Genomic DNA, 18,751 nt, shown 5'->3' with positions numbered 1-18,751 from the left:
TCATTTATGATTGTTTATCAAAATATAACTATAGATGTCAACATTGTGTACGTGCTGAAAGATTCATTTATGATTGTTTATCAAAATATAACTATAGATGTCAACATTGTGTACGTGCTGCACCTATTGTATTGCTTTTGGTTGTGACTTTCATTCCAGTGCAAAATTGTATTTTTAATATTTGTTGGTTTTATTGAACTTGGTATTTAAAAGATGACATTTCAATGACAATGTATAAAGTATACAAGAAATACAAGTGTATTGCATATGATTATGTATTATTAATGACATAAGTGGTTACTATGGGCAATGTTATGGTTAATGGAGGTCAACATATGTTCCAGCCCGTGTTTGAATGCTCTGCTAAAACAAGTCTGAGAGCACGTGTGGCCTTGCAAGGTGACTGACGGTATCTCCGTAACGGAAAGCCTCAGCTCGCCCGGAGCACGCCTTCGCCAAGGTTTCCGTATCGATTCATTGATTTGCTCAACCTCATTAAATGCAATGCTTAATTAACGTGGGCCCATGATTCAAATGTCACCAGGCTGAAATCCTCGGATCACTTTATCTTCGTCTGCCGAGCTGGAAGTAACGTAATGAGTGTGGAGGAAATGACATTTTGCTCTGAACGCCTTTGTTGACGGGCTGTGGGTCACTTAGCATTCATGTGCCACATAAACGCCACAGCTGACAGACGACACGTCCTGTCGCGTCTAAAGACCCAAGTCGGGTTGTTTTTAAATGAACTGTCCACTTCTTGTAGGGGCTACCATTCCATTAAATCAATGATGTATGCCTCTTTCAGGCTCCTTATTTGGAAGACATACAGTAGCTGCCTGCTAGTCAAAGTCAAAGTCAAAGTCAGCTTTATTGTCAAACAACTGTTTGTACAGGACATACAGGTGGACGAAATTACGTTCCTCTCACAACCACGGTGTCTATAAATATAAAGTGTAAAAGAAGAATAAAAAAGACAACAATTTAAACAGTCGCATGAGGGGGGGGGGAAATATACAGGGGAAGAAGATATTACCAGAATATCTATAATATCTATCTATTGTATATACAGTATTGCAACGTAAGTATTCAAGTATTCAGATGGGAGTGCAAAGTGCAATGTAAACAGTGTAAACAGTTAAAACAGTTAGCAGCATTTTGAGTCCGGAGTAAAGTGGCTAAGTGATAGATGGTGTGTGTGTGTGTGTGTGTGTGTGTGTGTGTGTGGGTGAGTGGGGGGGGGGGGTGGGGTGTAGTGTATCAGTTCACAGTTCAGTTCAGATCAGATTGCAGGGCAGAGTGAGAAGGGGGGGGGGGGGCCGGGAGAGAGTTCAGCTTCCTGACAGCCTGATGGATGAAGCTGTCTCTCAGCCTACAGCTTCGAGCTCGGAGGCTTCTCAGTCGTCTGCCGGATGGCAGCAGTCTGAAGAAGGCGTGTGAGGGGTGTGTGATGTCGCCTGCCACGCGGAGTGCTTTGCGTGACAGGCGTGTGTTGTAAATGTCCTGGAGGGAGGGGAGGGGGGCACCGACGATCTTCTCAGCTGCCCTAACTGTGCGCTGCAGCGTCCTGCGGCAGGACGCCGTGCAGCCTCCGTACCACACAGTTATGCAGCTGGTCAGGATGCTCTCAATGACGCCCCGGTAGAAGGAGTGCATGATGGAGGCTGAGGCTTTTGCTCTTCGCAATTTGCGGAGGAAGTAGAGGCGCTGTTGAGCCCTCTTGGCCAGTGATGCAGTGTTGGTTTTCCAGGAGAGGTCATCTGTGATGTGCACACCCAGGTATTTGGTGCTGCTCACTCTCTCCACCACCGCACCGTTGATGGTCAGAGGAGGGTGCTGGGTGTGCGCTCTCCTGAAGTCCACAACAATCTCCCTTGTTTTCTCTACATTGAGAGAGAGATTGTTGTCACCGCACCATGTGGCCAGTTGGCTCACCTCGTCTCTGTAGCCGGTCTCATCGTTATTGTGGATGAGACCTACCACAGTTGTGTCGTCCGCAAACTTGACGAAGAGGTTGGTGCTGTGCTTCGGCGTGCAGTCGTGGGTCAGCAGGGTGAAGAGAAGGGGGCTCAGCACACATCCTTGAGGGGCCCCTGTGTTCATGATGATGGTGCTGGATGTGTACCTGCCGACCCGGACTGCCTGTGGTCTCCCAGTCAGGAAGTCCAGCAGCCAGTTGCACAGCGACGTGTTCAGCCCCAGCCGGTCCAGTTTGTGAATCAGCTGCTGTGGGATGATGGTGTTAAATGCTGAACTGAAGTCTATGAACAGCATCCTGGCGTAGGAGTCTTTAGTGTCCAGGTGGGTGAGAGCTGAGTGGAGGGCTGTGGAGATTGCATCATCGGTCGATCTGTTGGCCCGATATGCAAACTGGTAGGGGTCCAGGGTGGGGGGGGAGGATGGACTTGATGTGCTGCAAGACTAGCCGTTCGAAGCACTTTGTGATGATGGGCGTCAGTGCAACGGGACGGTAATCGTTGTAGCTGGATGGGGAAGCCTTCTTGGGAACCGGGATGATGGTGGTGGCTTTGAGGCACGTGGGAACAGCAGCTTGGCTCAGGGAGGTGTTGAAGATGTCCGTGAAGACATCTGTGAGCTCCGCTGCACAGTCTCTCAGCACACGACCAGGTATGTTGTCCGGGCCTCCAGCTTTGCGTGCGTTGACTCTGGAGAGGGAACGCCTCACGCTGGCCGAAGACAGGGACAGCACCTGGTCATCCGGAGGGGGTGGAGTCTTCCGTGCAGGCGTGCTGTTTTTTGCCTCAAAGCGTCCAAAGAACTCGTTCAGGCTGTTCAGCAGAGCGGTGTCACTGTCACAGGTCTGTGGTCGGGGTTTATAGTCCGTGATGGTCTGGATCCCCCGCCACAGGCTCCTGGTGTCTCTGCTGTCACTGAAGCGGTGGGCTATCCTGCTGCCGTACTGCCTCTTAGCATCTCTGATGCCACGGTTCAGGTTGGCCCTGGCTGTTCTCAGGCCAGCCTCATCTCCTGCTCTGAAGGCAGCGTTCCGGGCTCTCAGCAACCTATGGACTTCCCCCGTCAGCCATGGTTTCTGATTTTCCCGTACCGTGATGGTCCTGGTCTCTGTGACATCATCGATGCATTTAGTGATGTATGCAGTGACAGTCTCTGTATATTCCTGTATGTCGATGTGGTGGTTGTAGGTGGCTGCCTGCTTAAAAATGACCCAGTCTGTGGTGTCAAAACAGTCCTGCAGAGCAGAGGAGGCATCCACTGGCCACACCCTCACTTGCTTCTGAACTGGTCTGGTGACTTTAGCCCTCGGCCTGTATGCTGGCATTAGCATGACAGTGAGGTGGTCAGAAGCACCCAGGTGGGGGAGGGGTGACGCCTTGTAAGCTCCTCTCTGAGTGGTGAAGACCATGTCCAGTGTGTTATTACCTCTTGTAGGAAAGTCAATGTGTTGATGTAGCTGTGGACACACTGACTTGAGGTTAGCCTGGTTGAAATCACCAGCCACGATGAGGAAGCCGTCTGGATGGGCTGTCTGGTGTTCGGTGATGGCACAGTTCAGTTCAGATAGTGCCCTGTCTCTGTCCTTGTTGTTAGAGCAGGGGGGAATATAAACAGCAGCTAGTAGAATGGCTGTAAACTCCCTCGGTAGGTGGAAAGGCCGACACTTTAAAAACATGAACTCCACCAGGGCTGAGCAGTGCTTCTGTGTAACAACAGTGTCCTTACACCATGCTAAGTTATCAAATAAATAAACCTCCATAATTGGTTGATTTCATTTCCTTGCCTTGTAAAAGCTGTGAATGTCAGACACTCCACTGAGATGTTTGCACTGTGTTGTCTCTTCATTTACTTGCTGAAGTCTACTTCAAATGCAATGGTAAGAAAGGTGCAAAACTGGAGCATAAGACAGGATCTCTCAGTGAGGTGCAGTCAGACCCATTTTACAATATTACTTTATTTACAATAAATACATCCATTATTGACTTTTACTAATCCATGTCCACAAAAATCCATTATTTCCCCCACATCTAGTAAACTGCGGTAAAACTCCCGAATTTTAGTGTTACCATTTTAATTTAGAATTGTGGAAAACAGAGAGACTGACAGGCGGCTGTGATGTTTTGGTGAATTTACGAAACTGAAACAATACAAAAAGAATGCCATTGTAAGTTAATAATACTAACACTTGTAAAGGCGTTAGCATATTAGCTCATGCTAACGACGCTAGCATCATTACATTACGATAGCATGTATGAATATGCATGAAAACACTCCTACAGACATCAGAGTTGTTTTAGTTATATTGTAAAACTTACAAACGAATGAATGAAGAATCCACACGAGTAGAAACGCTATGGACAGACAGAAGACGGAACAGCACTTCTACTTCCGGTTGCAAGCTCAGTTTAAACGGAAGGGCACTGCAGCCAAACTCCATACAACAAATAATAACACACCCATTCAGTGTCTTTGCTTGTTTGTTTTTTTTCTTTTTGCATTATGGTTGTCGCTGTAGAAATATCCATAAATTAGCCGTATCGTTGTTTTTGAAGCCGCAGGGTCCAAAGCGTAGGAAAAAAGTAGCGGCTTATAGTAGGGTAATGGATATTTGGATGTGAATGATGCACATTTAAGGTCAGGTGTTGCTATGGTAACAAGTCATCATTGAGCATCCTCTCCCACCCTCTCCTAGATGTGTGCTCCTGCCTCTCCTGAGCGCCAAGCCGCCACCGCAGGCTCTCTTCCTGCTGGTGGACTCGGTAGACCAAGGTGGGCAGCTGGGCGAGGCGGAGCAGAGGTCGCCGGCGGACTCCCCCCGGACCATCGCCGAGCTCCTCGCCACTCATCACCAGTTCCTGCCTCCGTGGCTCCTGCTGGTCTGCTCTGCGCGGAGACAAAACAAAGCCATTACCAAACTTTTCACCGGTAGGTTCTCCTCCCACCAGTTGTTGATGATAAGCAACACATGTCATGATGCAAGGTCAGAAAGAGTGTAAATACATAGGGGTGTTGCTCTCCATCTGACACCAGTATGGGCTTGCATGGGGAAAGTCCTGCAAAGTGATTACTTGTGTGTGATATCATGTGCAATACAAGCAGTCCTGTAACATTTTTGCTTGAGTGTGATATCACATGTAATACAAGCAGACCTGCAGCATGTTTACTCGTTTGTGATATCATGTGCGATATAAGCAGCCCTGGAGCGTGTTTACTCGTGTGTGATATTACGTGCGATACAAGCAGTCTTGCAGCGTGTTTACTTTAGTATGATATGACGTGCGATACAAGCAGCCCTGGAGCATGTTTACTCGTGTGTGATATTACGTGCGATACAAGCAGTCTTGCAGCGTGTTTACTTTAGTATGATATGACGTGCGATACAAGCAGCCCTGGAGCATGTTTACTCGTGTGTGATATTACGTGCGATACAAGCAGTCTTGCAGCATGTGTATTTGTGTGTGATATCATGCGCGAAACAAGCAGCTAGTGGGTCCATGACTTCTGTTTTGTTTGATCAGCCGTTTTACTGCCGTGTTCCAAACAATGAAGTTAGAGCGCGGCACAGTGGGACAGCAAAGGGCGAGATGTTAGTCAACCTGTGAGAGTTGTTTACAGGAGTGTGGATCACATCTGTGGGGTCTGGTTGTTTACAGGAGTGTGGATCAGACCCGTGTGGACGTGGGGTCTGTGTGTTTACAGGAGTGTGGATCACATCTGTGGGGTCTGGTTGTTTACAGGAGTGTGGATCACATCTGTGGGGTCTGGTTGTTTACAGGAGTGTGGATCAGACCCGTGTGGACGTGGGGTCTGTGTGTTTACAGGAGTGTGGATCTCATCTGTGGGGTCTGGTTGTTTACAGGAGTGTGGATCGGACCCGTGTTGACGTGGGGTCTGGTTGTTTACAGGAGTGTGGATCGGACCCGTGTTGACGTGGGGTCTGGTTGTTTACAGGAGTGTGGATCAGATCTGTGGGGTCTGGTTGTTTACAGGAGTGTGGATCAGACCCGTGTGGACGTGGGGTCTGTGTGTTTACAGGAGTGTGGATCTCATCTGTGGGGTCTGGTTGTTTACAGGAGTGTGGATCGGACCCGTGTTGACGTGGGGTCTGGTTGTTTACAGGAGTGTGGATCAGATCTGTGGGGTCTGGTTGTTTACAGGAGTGTGGATCGGACCCGTGTTGACGTGGGGTCTGGTTGTTTACAGGAGTGTGGATCGGACCCGTGTTGACGTGGGGTCTGGTTGTTTACAGGAGTGTGGATCAGATCTGTGGGGTCTGGTTGTTTACAGGAGTGTGGATCGGACCCGTGTTGACGTGGGGTCTGGTTGTTTACAGGAGTGTGGATCACATCTGTGGGGTCTGGTTGTTTACAGGAGTGTGGATCGGACCCGTGTTGACGTGGGGTCTGGTTGTTTACAGGAGTGTGGATCTCATCTGTGGGGTCTGGTTGTTTACAGGAGTGTGGATCGGACCCGTGTTGACGTGGGGTGTGGTTGCGGGACGCAGCGAGGCTCACTTTGACTTGGCGCCTGGCCACTGACTGTAAAAGCCAGTGCCACGCAAGCTGCTCCTATAATATTTCCCCAAGACTGCCAACATGCAACCCCCAACCCTCATGCTGGATTAGAGTGTGGACGGCCATGGCTGCCTTCTCCCACACTTAAAAGCCACTGACAGCGCAGATGGTTTTGATGTTGCAGATTACATTTGGCTTCTCCAATTTGCATATTGCCTCACTCTGCCGCAACATTGACCGTCTGCCACGTAATTACCAGTGAGTTATGTCATCCTGACCATGGCTTTGTTAGCTAGTCAGATAGCAGATTATCTCAAAACGTTATGGCTGGATTTCGATGAAACTTTCAGGTTGTGTTTGAAATGGAATAAGGAACAAGTGATTAGAATTTGGGCCCGATCCGGTGTTCTGTCGAACTTTGATGCTTCCCTGAAAAAAGCTAGCGGTTGCATAAAACGGTGACTAAAATGAAAATGTAAGATGTCATTGATTGTGTCAAGATGAACTTCCTTACACTGCATTTGTCTGCATGCTTGATCGTCAGAAGATACAATGAAAGAAACCATTTAAAAGCACTCATACACACTTTATATATATATATACACATACATATACACTCCTACAGACGTCACACATGGGACGGTTTAGTAAGTAAGAATTGTTTTAGTTATATTGTAAAACTTACAAATGTTGCTTGAAGTGAAGGATGAATAATCCATACGGGTAAAAATGCTGTGGACCACTAGAAGACAGAACTGCACTTCTACTTCCAGTTGAAAGCTCAAAAAAAAAAAAAAGAGCCCTGCAGCACCTGCAGTGAGTGAACTTGTCTAAAAGATGGCGCACAAACAATAGCACACCTTTTCTAAGTCTGGGCTTGTTTTGAAGAAAATAAAACTATTTGTATTAAAGCCGTCAGCAAAGATAAATGAGTTGCACTGTGTCATGAGCCGCAGAGTCCAGAGCGTAGGAAAAAGTAGCGGTTTATAGTCTGGAATTTACTGTAGATTAATGATCATTTTAAGAACCGTATTGAAAATGGTTCAATTATCATTTACATAGCAAATCATATATTGTGTTGCGTTATGGCCAAAGGGTGTTTATCAGGCTTGTCCAAAAAAAATAGATTTTCGAATGAATTGCGATTCTTATTTGTAACGATTCATAATCGATTTAAATTAATGAAAAAACAATGTCCATGTCCAGCCACTTGATGAAATGTTTGGGTAGAATTCAATTAAACAATACCAGTTTTCTTTTCAGTAATAAATACATTCATCAGAGCTGTTTATTTTATGGAGGAATGAAGTTAATCATAGAACGGGCACCCGATGTTATTAAAAAAGTATTGATTTTGAATGGAGAATTAATTCTTACCCCCAAGAATTGAATTGAATGGAATCACGTGATGCCCAAAGATTCTCCTGTTTATATATATCGCCTATCCCTAATTCCACTATAAATATCTTCAAAATGTACGAGTGTCTTTCAGGAAATGTCCAAAATAGGATAAAGAACAATCGATTACATTTTGGGACTAGTATGTATCATTTCTACTAGGTTACCTTACCTTTATGTTTGGAGCTTCAACTTGTGTGTGTGTGTGTGCGTGTGTGCGTGTGTGCGTGTGTGCGTGTGTGTGTGTGTGCGTGTGTGCGTGTGTGCGTGTGCGTGTGTGTGCGTGTGTGCGTGTGTGCGTGCGTGCGTGCGTGTGTGCGTGCGTGCGTGCGTGCGTGCGTGCTCGTGGCTCTACCTCCACCCGCAGGGACAAAGACAGTGGATGACTGACAAGACTCACTTTATTGTGCTAGAAATAGCTGAAAAAGTTAGAGCCGGATATTGCTTGAACTTTCAGGAAATGTGTGAACTAATGGCAGTTGTGGATTCAGGACTACAGTGGGGAGGCGTAGGGCCTGGTGCAGGTCTGATGTTGAGGGACGGCTGTTATATCGTCCTCCCTCTTCCTGCCCTCACTTTTCCTTTTCTGTCCTGTCCGTCTTCTCGCTCTGCTTCAAATTGCAGAAGGTAAACAGTCTCCTTCAGTCACATGTGAAAGGATATGAATATCTCCTCATTTCATCTGATTGACTTTGTGCACCGGGAGACTCACAATAGCTCCGGCTTTGCTCCACGCTTTTTGCTTTTGTCTGGATTCAGTCTTCTGCTTCCAGTTCACTGCAAGGGTGGCTTTTTTTCTTCTTGCTCACGGCCGCGTATAAAAGACGTACACAAACAGAATAGAGCGTGGCCTTCATTCACGTGTGTAAAGTAGGACACATGATGCCAAGTGTCTCCTGAAAGTCCAGTGACTCCTAATGGGGACGATATCAATATACATGGCGATAGACATGTATATTGATATCAACAAAAAAATCCATCTTCTTCCCCTTATCTGAGGTCGGGTCGCGTCGAAAGAAAGCGCAAGTTGTAAAGTAGGACTGTCACGGTATGAACATTTCACTTATTGTCACCAAAATGATCACGGTTACCATTATTATCGCCTTTATTATTTTCAAAAAGTACTTATCTTTTAACCAAGTTTTATTTCAAAACACATTGAAACATTATTGTGGATAACAACACTGTGTTTCACATACCTCAAGTACAAATTGAATGTGCACATAAAAGCCACACGAGCATAATAAACAAAATAAATAATAACTTCAATAAATCAAAATAAATGTGAAAATTGTAGCACATTTTGCTCGACGATAGTATTTTTCTGAGACCAAATTAATTACAATACATAATAGTAATGCAAGTATACGCAATTAACTTGTATTTCTCTTATATTTAGGGACCAAGTCCCTTGGGACAGAGGACCCTATTGAATTTCTGGCGTTTTATTATTATTCTTTATTCTTTATTATTATACCGCCGCCTCTTTGAGCTGTAATTTGACCCCCTTAACATGCTTCAAAACTCACCAAATTGGACACACACATCAGGACTGGCGAAAATTGCGATCTAATCCAGAAACCAAACCCCAAAACTCAAAATTGCGCTCTAGCGCTCCCTAGGAAGAAAACACAGACAAAATTGCCTCTAACTCCCAGTAGGAATGTCGTAGAGACATGAAACAAAAACCTCTAGGTAGGTCTCACTTAGACCTAGATTTCATACACTGACAACCCCTAGCAAAAATCAACAGGAAGTTTGCAATTCCCCCTTCAAAACACAAAAGTTGTGTAAAAACAGTCACCTTTTTTCAAACATTATCTCCTCTGAGCGCATTTGTGGTGTCAGCTTCAAATTAGCACAGGAGAGAGATTGAACCCTTCTGATTAAAAGTTGATGAAAGAGTTTTAATTACTGCTCCGGTTTGGATTTTATGAGCCCTCAAAGAACCGCTGCGGAGGTCCCGTCCATCGCTGCTTGCAGCTTTAATTTAACCTTGTCATTGAAATGTCAACTTTTAAATAGCAACTTGAATAAAACAAACCAATTAGGGGGAAAACAATATGATTACAAAGCCAAATGTCCCATCCACCCATTTTCTACCGCTTGTGGTAATATTTCAGCTTCAAAACGGATGGGCAATATGAGCCCATCAACACGGACAAACGAGCGAGAATGCCGTCTTTACGTGTTGGCAATAGACAAAAAGACCTCGTTATTTTAACTGGGGAAAATGCACTTTAAAGACTTACTGAAAGCCACTACTAGCGACCACGCAGTCTGATAGTTTATATATCAATGATGAAATCTTAACATTGCAACACATGCCAATACGGCCGGGTTAACTTACAAAGTGACATTTTACATTACCCGCTAAACTTCCGGTTGAATACGTCTATGTATGATGACGTATGCGCGTGACGTCAATGGTTGAAGTGGAAGTATTGGGACACATTGTATCCAATACAAAAAGCTCTGTTTTCATCGCAAAATTCCACAGTATTCTGGACATCTGTGTTGGTGAATCTTTTGCCATTTGTTTAATGAACAATGGAGACTGCAAAGAAGAAAGTTGTAGGTGGGATCGGTGTATTAGCGACTGGCTGCAGCAACACAACCAGGAGGACTTTGAGGATAGGAGACGTGCTATCCGACGCTAGCCGCCGACCGCATCGATGATCGTGTGAATTCCTTCGTCGCTCCGTCGATCACTGGAACGCAGGTGAGCACGGGTGTTGATGAGCAGATGAGGGCTGGCTGGCGTAGGTGGATAGCTAATGTTTTTATCATAGCTCTGTGAGGTCCCGTAGCTAAGTTAGCTTCAATGGTGTCGTTAGCAACAGCATTGCTAGGCTTCGCCAGGCTGGAAAGTATTAGCCGTGTAGTTACATGTCCATGGTTTAATAGTATTGTTGATCTTCTGTCTATCCTTCCAGTCAGGGGTTTATTTCTTTTGTTTCTATCTGCATTTAAGCACGATGCTATCACGTTAGCTCCGTAGCTAAAGTGCTTCACCGATGTATTGTCGTGGAGATAAAAGTCACTGTGAATGTCCATTTGGCGTTCTGGACTCTCATTTTCAAGAGGATATAGTATCCCAGGTGGTTTAAAATACAAATCCGTGATCCACAATAGAAAAAGGAGAAAGTGTGGAATCCAATGAGCCAGCTTGTACCTAAGTTACGGTCAGAGCGAAAAAAGAAAGTCCTGCACTGCACTCTAGTCCTTCACGCTCACATTCCTCATCCACAAATCTTTCATCCTCGCTCAAATTAATGGGGTAATCGTCGCTTTCTCGGTCCGAATCTCTCTCGCTGCTGGTGTAAACAATGTGCAGATGTGAGGAGCCTTTCAACCTGTGACGTCACGCTACTTTCAACCTGTGACGTCACGCTACTTCCGCTACAGGCAAGACTTTTTTATCAGCGACCAAAAGTTGCAACTTTATCGTCGATGTTCTCTACTAAATCCTTTCAGCAGAAATATGGCAATATCACGAAATGATCAAGTATGACACATAGAATGGATCTGCTAACCCCGTTTAAATAAAGAAATGTCATTTCAGTAGGCCTTTAAAGATGTTTAATATTTAAGTTACAGAGCCATTTTATTTGTTTATTCATTTCCCTTCCAATTACAGCACAACAGTAAACAATTGTACAGCAATGAGAAATAAAAGTGTATATCCTTTGAAATGGTGACTTGCATGCTTTATATACTGTGAATGCATTACATTATAAACACTATCATTTTTATCGATTATTTCGTTGTACTGTGTGGCACATTGAGACAACAATATGATTGACAGTCTAAAAGTGACATGTCTTCCTTCACTTGTTTATATATTTGTATGTATAAAATATGAAAATCGCAAATCGAATCGCAATTGCAATTTGGAGAAGAAAAGCAGCAATTGTTTTTTTTTTCCTGAAAATAGTGCAGCCCTACTGTAAATGATGCAATGTGCATGGAACACAACCTGCTCACTCAACTTTGTGGCTATTATAAATAAGCATCCGTTGATAGTATATATGTACCCCGCCTCCCGCCTGAATGCAGCTGTGATAGGCTACCCCCCGTGAACCAAAAAAGGGACAAGCGGTAGAAAATAGATGGATGGATATATATATATATATATTATATGGTTTACATTGTCTGAGTGTTTTCCATGCTTGTGTTGTTATTTCCCTTCTGCCTTGATAGCTGAGGGATTATAATCAGAGGAAGGTTACATTAAAAATCTAAATCTTTACATTGAATCAATTTATTCTCCTGCTCTTTATTGACGGTAGGTCATAAAACATCAATAATTATGGATATGGACTGACATATAACATGAGACAGTTACTGCTTATTCAGGAGGTGGCGAAGATTTGTGTAGTGACTTTGAACCATGAGAGGAAACATCAACTCTCTTCAGAGTTAAGAATGTCTCTGAGAGGAGCGAGTGCCACTAAGGCGTACAGAATGTGTCTGAGATGACTCCCCCTCATCAACTCTCTTCAGAGTTAAGAATGTCTCTGAGAGGAGCGAGTGCCACTAAGGCGTACAGAATGTGTCTGAGATGACTCCCCCTCATCAACTCTCTTCAGAGTTAAGAAAGACTCTGAGAGGAGCGAGTGCCACTAAGGCGTACAGAATGTGTCTGAGATGACTCCCCCTCATCAACTCTCTTCAGAGTTAAGAAAGACTCTGAGAGGAGCGAGTGCCACTAAGGCGTACAGAATGTGTCTGAGATGACTCCCCCTCATCAACTCTCTTCAGAGTTAAGAATGTCTCTGAGAGGAGCGAGTGCCACTAAGGCGTACAGAATGTGTCTGAGATGACTCCCCCTCATCAACTCTCTTCAGAGTTAAGAATGTCTCTGAGAGGAGCGAGTGCCACTAAGGCGTACAGAATGTGTCTGAGATGACTCCCCCTCATCAACTCTCTTCAGAGTTAAGAATGTCTCTGAGAGGAGCGAGTGCCACTAAGGCGTACAGAATGTGTCTGAGATGACTCCCCCTCATCAACTCTCTTCAGAGTTAAGAAAGACTCTGAGAGGAGCGAGTGCCACTAAGGCGTACAGAATGTGTCTGAGATGACTCCCCCTCATCAACTCTCTTCAGAGTTAAGAATGTCTCTGAGAGGAGCGAGTGCCACTAAGGCGTACAGAATGTGTCTGAGATGACTCCCCCTCATCAACTCTCTTCAGAGTTAAGAATGTCTCTGAGAGGAGCGAGTGCCACTAAGGCGTACAGAATGTGTCTGAGATGACTCCCCCTCATCAACTCTCTTCAGAGTTAAGAAAGACTCTGAGAGGAGCGAGTGCCACTAAGGCGTACAGAATGTGTCTGAGATGACTCCCCCTCATCAACTCTCTTCAGAGTTAAGAATGTCTCTGAGAGGAGCGAGTGCCACTAAGGCGTACAGAATGTGTCTGAGATGACTCCCCCTCATCAACTCTCTTCAGAGTTAAGAAAGACTCTGAGAGGAGCGAGTGCCACTAAGGCATACAGAATGTGTCTGAGATGACTCCCCCTCATCAACTCTCTTCAGAGTTAAGAAAGACTCTGAGAGGAGCGAGTGCCACTAAGGCGTACAGAATGTGTCTGAGATGACTCCCCCTCATCAACTCTCTTCAGAGTTAAGAATGTCTCTGAGAGGAGCGAGTGCCACTAAGGCGTACAGAATGTGTCTGAGATGACTCCCCCTCATCAACTCTCTTCAGAGTTAAGAATGTCTCTGAGAGGAGCGAGTGCCACTAAGGCGTACAGAATGTGTCTGAGATGACTCCCCCTCATCAACTCTCTTCAGAGTTAAGAATGTCTCTGAGAGGAGCGAGTGCCACTAAGGCGTACAGAATGTGTCTGAGATGACTCCCCCTCATCAACTCTCTTCAGAGTTAAGAAAGACTCTGAGAGGAGCGAGTGCCACTAAGGCATACAGAATGTGTCTGAGATGACTCCCCCTCATCAACTCTCTTCAGAGTTAAGAAAGACTCTGAGAGGAGCGAGTGCCACTAAGGCATACAGAATGTGTCTGAGATGACTCCCCCTCATCAACTCTCTTCAGAGTTAAGAATGTCTCTGAGAGGAGCGAGTGCCACTAAGGCGTACAGAATGTGTCTGAGATGACTCCCCCTCATCAACTCTCTTCAGAGTTAAGAATGTCTCTGAGAGGAGCGAGTGCCACTAAGGCGTACAGAATGTGTCTGAGATGACTCCCCCTCATCAACTCTCTTCAGAGTTAAGAAAGACTCTGAGAGGAGCGAGTGCCACTAAGGCATACAGAATGTGTCTGAGATGACTCCCCCTCATCAACTCTCTTCAGAGTTAAGAATGTCTCTGAGAGGAGCGAGTGCCACTAAGGCGTACAGAATGTGTCTGAGATGACTCCCCCTCATCAACTCTCTTCAGAGTTAAGAATGTCTCTGAGAGGAGCGAGTGCCACTAAGGCGTACAGAATGTGTCTGAGATGACTCCCCCTCATCAACTCTCTTCAGAGTTAAGAAAGACTCTGAGAGGAGCGAGTGCCACTAAGGCATACAGAATGTGTCTGAGATGACTCCCCCTCATCAACTCTCTTCAGAGTTAAGAATGTCTCTGAGAGGAGCGAGTGCCACTAAGGCGTACAGAATGTGTCTGAGATGACTCCCCCTCATCAACTCTCTTCAGAGTTAAGAAAGACTCTGAGAGGAGCGAGTGCCACTAAGGCATACAGAATGTGTCTGAGATGACTCCCCCTCATCAACTCTCTTCAGAGTTAAGAATGTCTCTGAGAGGAGCGAGTGCCACTAAGGCGTACAGAATGTGTCTGAGATGACTCCCCCTCATCAACTCTCTTCAGAGTTAAGAAAGACTCTGAGAGGAGCGAGTGCCACTAAGGCATACAGAATGTGTCTGAGATGACTCCCCCTCATCAACTCTCTTCAGAGTTAAGAATGTCTCTGAGAGGAGCGAGTGCCACTAAGGCATACAGAATGTGTCTGAGATGACTCCCCCTCATCAACTCTCTTCAGAGTTAAGAATGTCTCTGAGAGGAGCGAGTGCCACTAAGGCGTACAGAATGTGTCTGAGATGACTCCCCCTCATCAACTCTCTTCAGAGTTAAGAATGTCTCTGAGAGGAGCGAGTGCCACTAAGGCGTACAGAATGTGTCTGAGATGACTCCCCCTCATCAACTCTCTTCAGAGTTAAGAAAGACTCTGAGAGGAGCGAGTGCCACTAAGGCATACAGAATGTGTCTGAGATGACTCCCCCTCATCAACTCTCTTCAGAGTTAAGAATGTCTCTGAGAGGAGCGAGTGCCACTAAGGCGTACAGAATGTGTCTGAGATGACTCCCCCTCATCAACTCTCTTCAGAGTTAAGAAAGACTCTGAGAGGAGCGAGTGCCACTAAGGCGTACAGAATGTGTCTGAGATGACTCCCCCTCATCAACTCTCTTCAGAGTTAAGAATGTCTCTGAGAGGAGCGAGTGCCACTAAGGCGTACAGAATGTGTCTGAGATGACTCCCCCTCATCAACTCTCTTCAGAGTTAAGAATGTCTCTGAGAGGAGCGAGTGCCACTAAGGCGTACAGAATGTGTCTGAGATGACTCCCCCTCATCAACTCTCTTCAGAGTTAAGAATGTCTCTGAGAGGAGCGAGTGCCACTAAGGCGTACAGAATGTGTCTGAGATGACTCCCCCTCATCAACTCTCTTCAGAGTTAAGAAAGACTCTGAGAGGAGCGAGTGCCACTAAGGCATACAGAATGTGTCTGAGATGACTCCCCCTCATCAACTCTCTTCAGAGTTAAGAATGTCTCTGAGAGGAGCGAGTGCCACTAAGGCATACAGAATGTGTCTGAGATGACTCCCCCTCATCAACTCTCTTCAGAGTTAAGAATGTCTCTGAGAGGAGCGAGTGCCACTAAGGCGTACAGAATGTGTCTGAGATGACTCCCCCTCATCAACTCTCTTCAGAGTTAAGAATGTCTCTGAGAGGAGCGAGTGCCACTAAGGCATACAGAATGTGTCTGAGATGACTCCCCCTCATCAACTCTCTTCAGAGTTAAGAAAGACTCTGAGAGGAGCGAGTGCCACTAAGGCATACAGAATGTGTCTGAGATGACTCCCCCTCATCAACTCTCTTCAGAGTTAAGAATGTCTCTGAGAGGAGCGAGTGCCACTAAGGCATACAGAATGTGTCTGAGATGACTCCCCCTCATCAACTCTCTTCAGAGTTAAGAATGTCTCTGAGAGGAGCGAGTGCCACTAAGGCGTACAGAATGTGTCTGAGATGACTCCCCCTCATCAACTCTCTTCAGAGTTAAGAATGTCTCTGAGAGGAGCGAGTGCCACGAAGGCGTACAGAATGTGTAGGAGATGACTCCCCCTCATCAACTCTCTTCAGAGTTAAGAAAGACTCTGAGAGGAGCGAGTGCCACTAAGGCGTACAGAATGTGTCTGAGATGACTCCCCCTCATCAACTCTCTTCAGAGTTAAGAAAGACTCTGAGAGGAGCGAGTGCCACTAAGGCATACAGAATGTGTCTGAGATGACTCCCCCTCATCAACTCTCTTCAGAGTTAAGAATGTCTCTGAGAGGAGCGAGTGCCACTAAGGCGTACAGAATGTGTCTGAGATGACTCCCCCTCATCAACTCTCTTCAGAGTTAAGAATGTCTCTGAGAGGAGTGAGTGCCACTAAGGCGTACAGAATGTGTCTGAGATGACTCCCCCTCCAAGCACATCCCTGGATTCTTCCTGCCTTGCTCAACTCTTATTCCTTGTGTCCGGCTCACGGCGGAATGTGCTCGGGGAATGTTTCAACACCTCTGAGACCCCGACAGGAAGCCAATGAGGCTTTCTCACTCGGGCGGTGGAACGCTGGCTTGGCGGACAAAGGCGGTTCTGTTTGTGACGATCACGGTGAGACTGTAGATGTCTCTCTGCCGCTCTTAATTTACCACGGCTTGTTTGTGATCAAGCCTGCTTGCACGGAAAGTGCTTCCATGCGGTTCAAACAGTTCCGTCAAGAAGAGCTCCCCCCTTAGTGAGTGCGGTGCTACTGTACAGCCATCATAGGGGTAGTGGAGTGGAAACACTTAGGCGGCAATTTTGGTTGGGATCTGGGTAGAGTGCACGGCAATTTAGTCAGGCCTCGGGCCAGAAGGCAGGGAGCAGAAGAGAGGGCGGGTTTGCAAATAGAGTAAACCGCCTCCCGACCTAAGACGGCTTTTGAAATATAAATCCTCCAGATGGAAGAAGCGCACTCCAATGACTCACACTCCTCCCAAATGTTGACTTTGAACATCTTTAGTTGACCCTGTCACTTCTTGGCGCTCTGTAATAAAGACACAAAGTGTCAAGCAGGTATCATTTTTTGTTTGTTTTTGAAAGTTTTATCCGACTCACAGAAGGTTTTTGAATAAGGACCCGAATGCACTGAGATAGGCTCCAGCACCCCTCGCAACCGCAAAAAAGGACAAGCGGTAAAAAATGGATGGATGGACTTTAAAAGAGAAGGAGATGAAGCCTTTGAAGGCTTCATGTTTTTAGACCTGGGAGAAATGATAAGAGAAAAGCTTTTTGTAAAGCTTCTCTTGAAATGTCTTTGGACCAGTTTGACAAACCTTAGACAAGACAGCATCCTTCACTTGCTTGGAATCAAACCCACAAAACCACAAAGTCCAAGTAAGTTCATCAAAGGGATCATAAATGATCCATCTTCTTCCCGTTATCCAAGGTGGAGTCGTGGGGCGGCAGTATGAGCAGAGAAGCCTAGACTTCCTTCTCCCCAGATACTTGGTCCAGCTCCTCCCGGGGGATCCCGAGGCGTTCCCAAGCCAGCAGGGAGACGTGTCCTGGGTCTTCCCCGCGGCCTCCTACCGGTTGGACCTGCCCTAAACACCACCCTAAGGAGGCGTCCGGGTGGACATCCTGACCAGATGCCTGAGGAAGTGTTTTAAATGTCGATAAAAAAACATGCTATTTTCAACATTCTGGATAGGTTCTTCAAGCTATGTCTACAGATCTTCTCAATCAGGTCGTTGTAGTTTCAGGGCATTCAAACGATCACAACTGGACTGTTGGGTTTGTCTTAGAAGACGTTTCGCCTCTCATCCAAGTAGGATTCAACAGTTCATGCTCATAGACTTAGATTGTTAAGATCTAGTCTCATCCAAGCCTACTCGGTTGAGAGGCAAAACGTCTTCTAAGACAAACCTACCAGTCCAGTAGCGATCTATCGAAAGCCCTGAAATTATCATCAAGCTACTCTCTGACTGTCTCTAAAGCGAGCCATTTTCAGAGGCAGTTTACTTCGACCCCTCCAGACCCCGTCTACTCCAGTTGAGTAAAACTTTGGCCCACTCGACAGTCACTTTTTGTAGTCTTTAAGAACTGTGTCCGGCAGGACACAGAGAGATTCAATGTAGATTTGGGTAAATCCTTTTGTATATTGCCTGATGCGCCTCTTAGCTGGTCTCTGTTCTTCATGTCCGGCAGCGGGTCTTGCCGGTCCCTGAGTCATTTCATTGTCGCCAAACACAAACGTCAAGCAGGCACTTCTGACTTCTTCATTAAATGCTGTGTGACTTGTGCTGGTTAATACAACCAATATCAGCAATTTAGCTTATGGCCTCGCATATATGGTTGGAGACAAGATCCTGCCCCAAGTGGAGGAGTTCAAGTACCTTGAAGTCTTGTTCACGAGTGAAGGAATAGTGGATCGGGAGAGGGACAAGTGGATCGATGGAGCAGAGATGGAAGGCAAAGCTCTCAGTTTACCGGTTGAACTACGTTCTTATCCTCACCTATGGTCATGAGATCTGGGTTGTGTCCAAAAGTACAAGATCACAGGTACAAGCAGATCTCCCTTAGAGATAGGGTGAGAAGCTCTG

At 46.0% G+C, this 18,751-nt stretch overlaps 1 protein-coding gene across 6 annotated transcripts in view; it reads left to right on the top strand.

Moving 5' to 3' along the window:
• Nucleotides 1-18,751, top strand: part of LOC133644871 (ankyrin repeat domain-containing protein 50-like) — a 98,436-nt gene that overhangs the window by 52,827 nt on the left and 26,858 nt on the right. For all 6 annotated transcript variants that reach the window (XM_062039623.1, XM_062039618.1, XM_062039622.1 and 3 more), the window contains one exon: nucleotides 4,667-4,899. In XM_062039623.1, the coding sequence (XP_061895607.1) occupies nucleotides 4,667-4,899 (233 nt within the window). The remainder of the gene's footprint in view (nucleotides 1-4,666; nucleotides 4,900-18,751) is intronic.

The sequence above is a fragment of the Entelurus aequoreus genome, linkage group LG28, assembly GCF_033978785.1.
Source record: "Entelurus aequoreus isolate RoL-2023_Sb linkage group LG28, RoL_Eaeq_v1.1, whole genome shotgun sequence".
NCBI classification, from domain to species: Eukaryota; Metazoa; Chordata; class Actinopteri; order Syngnathiformes; family Syngnathidae; genus Entelurus; species Entelurus aequoreus.
This window is presented reverse-complemented; position numbering and strand designations above follow the sequence as displayed.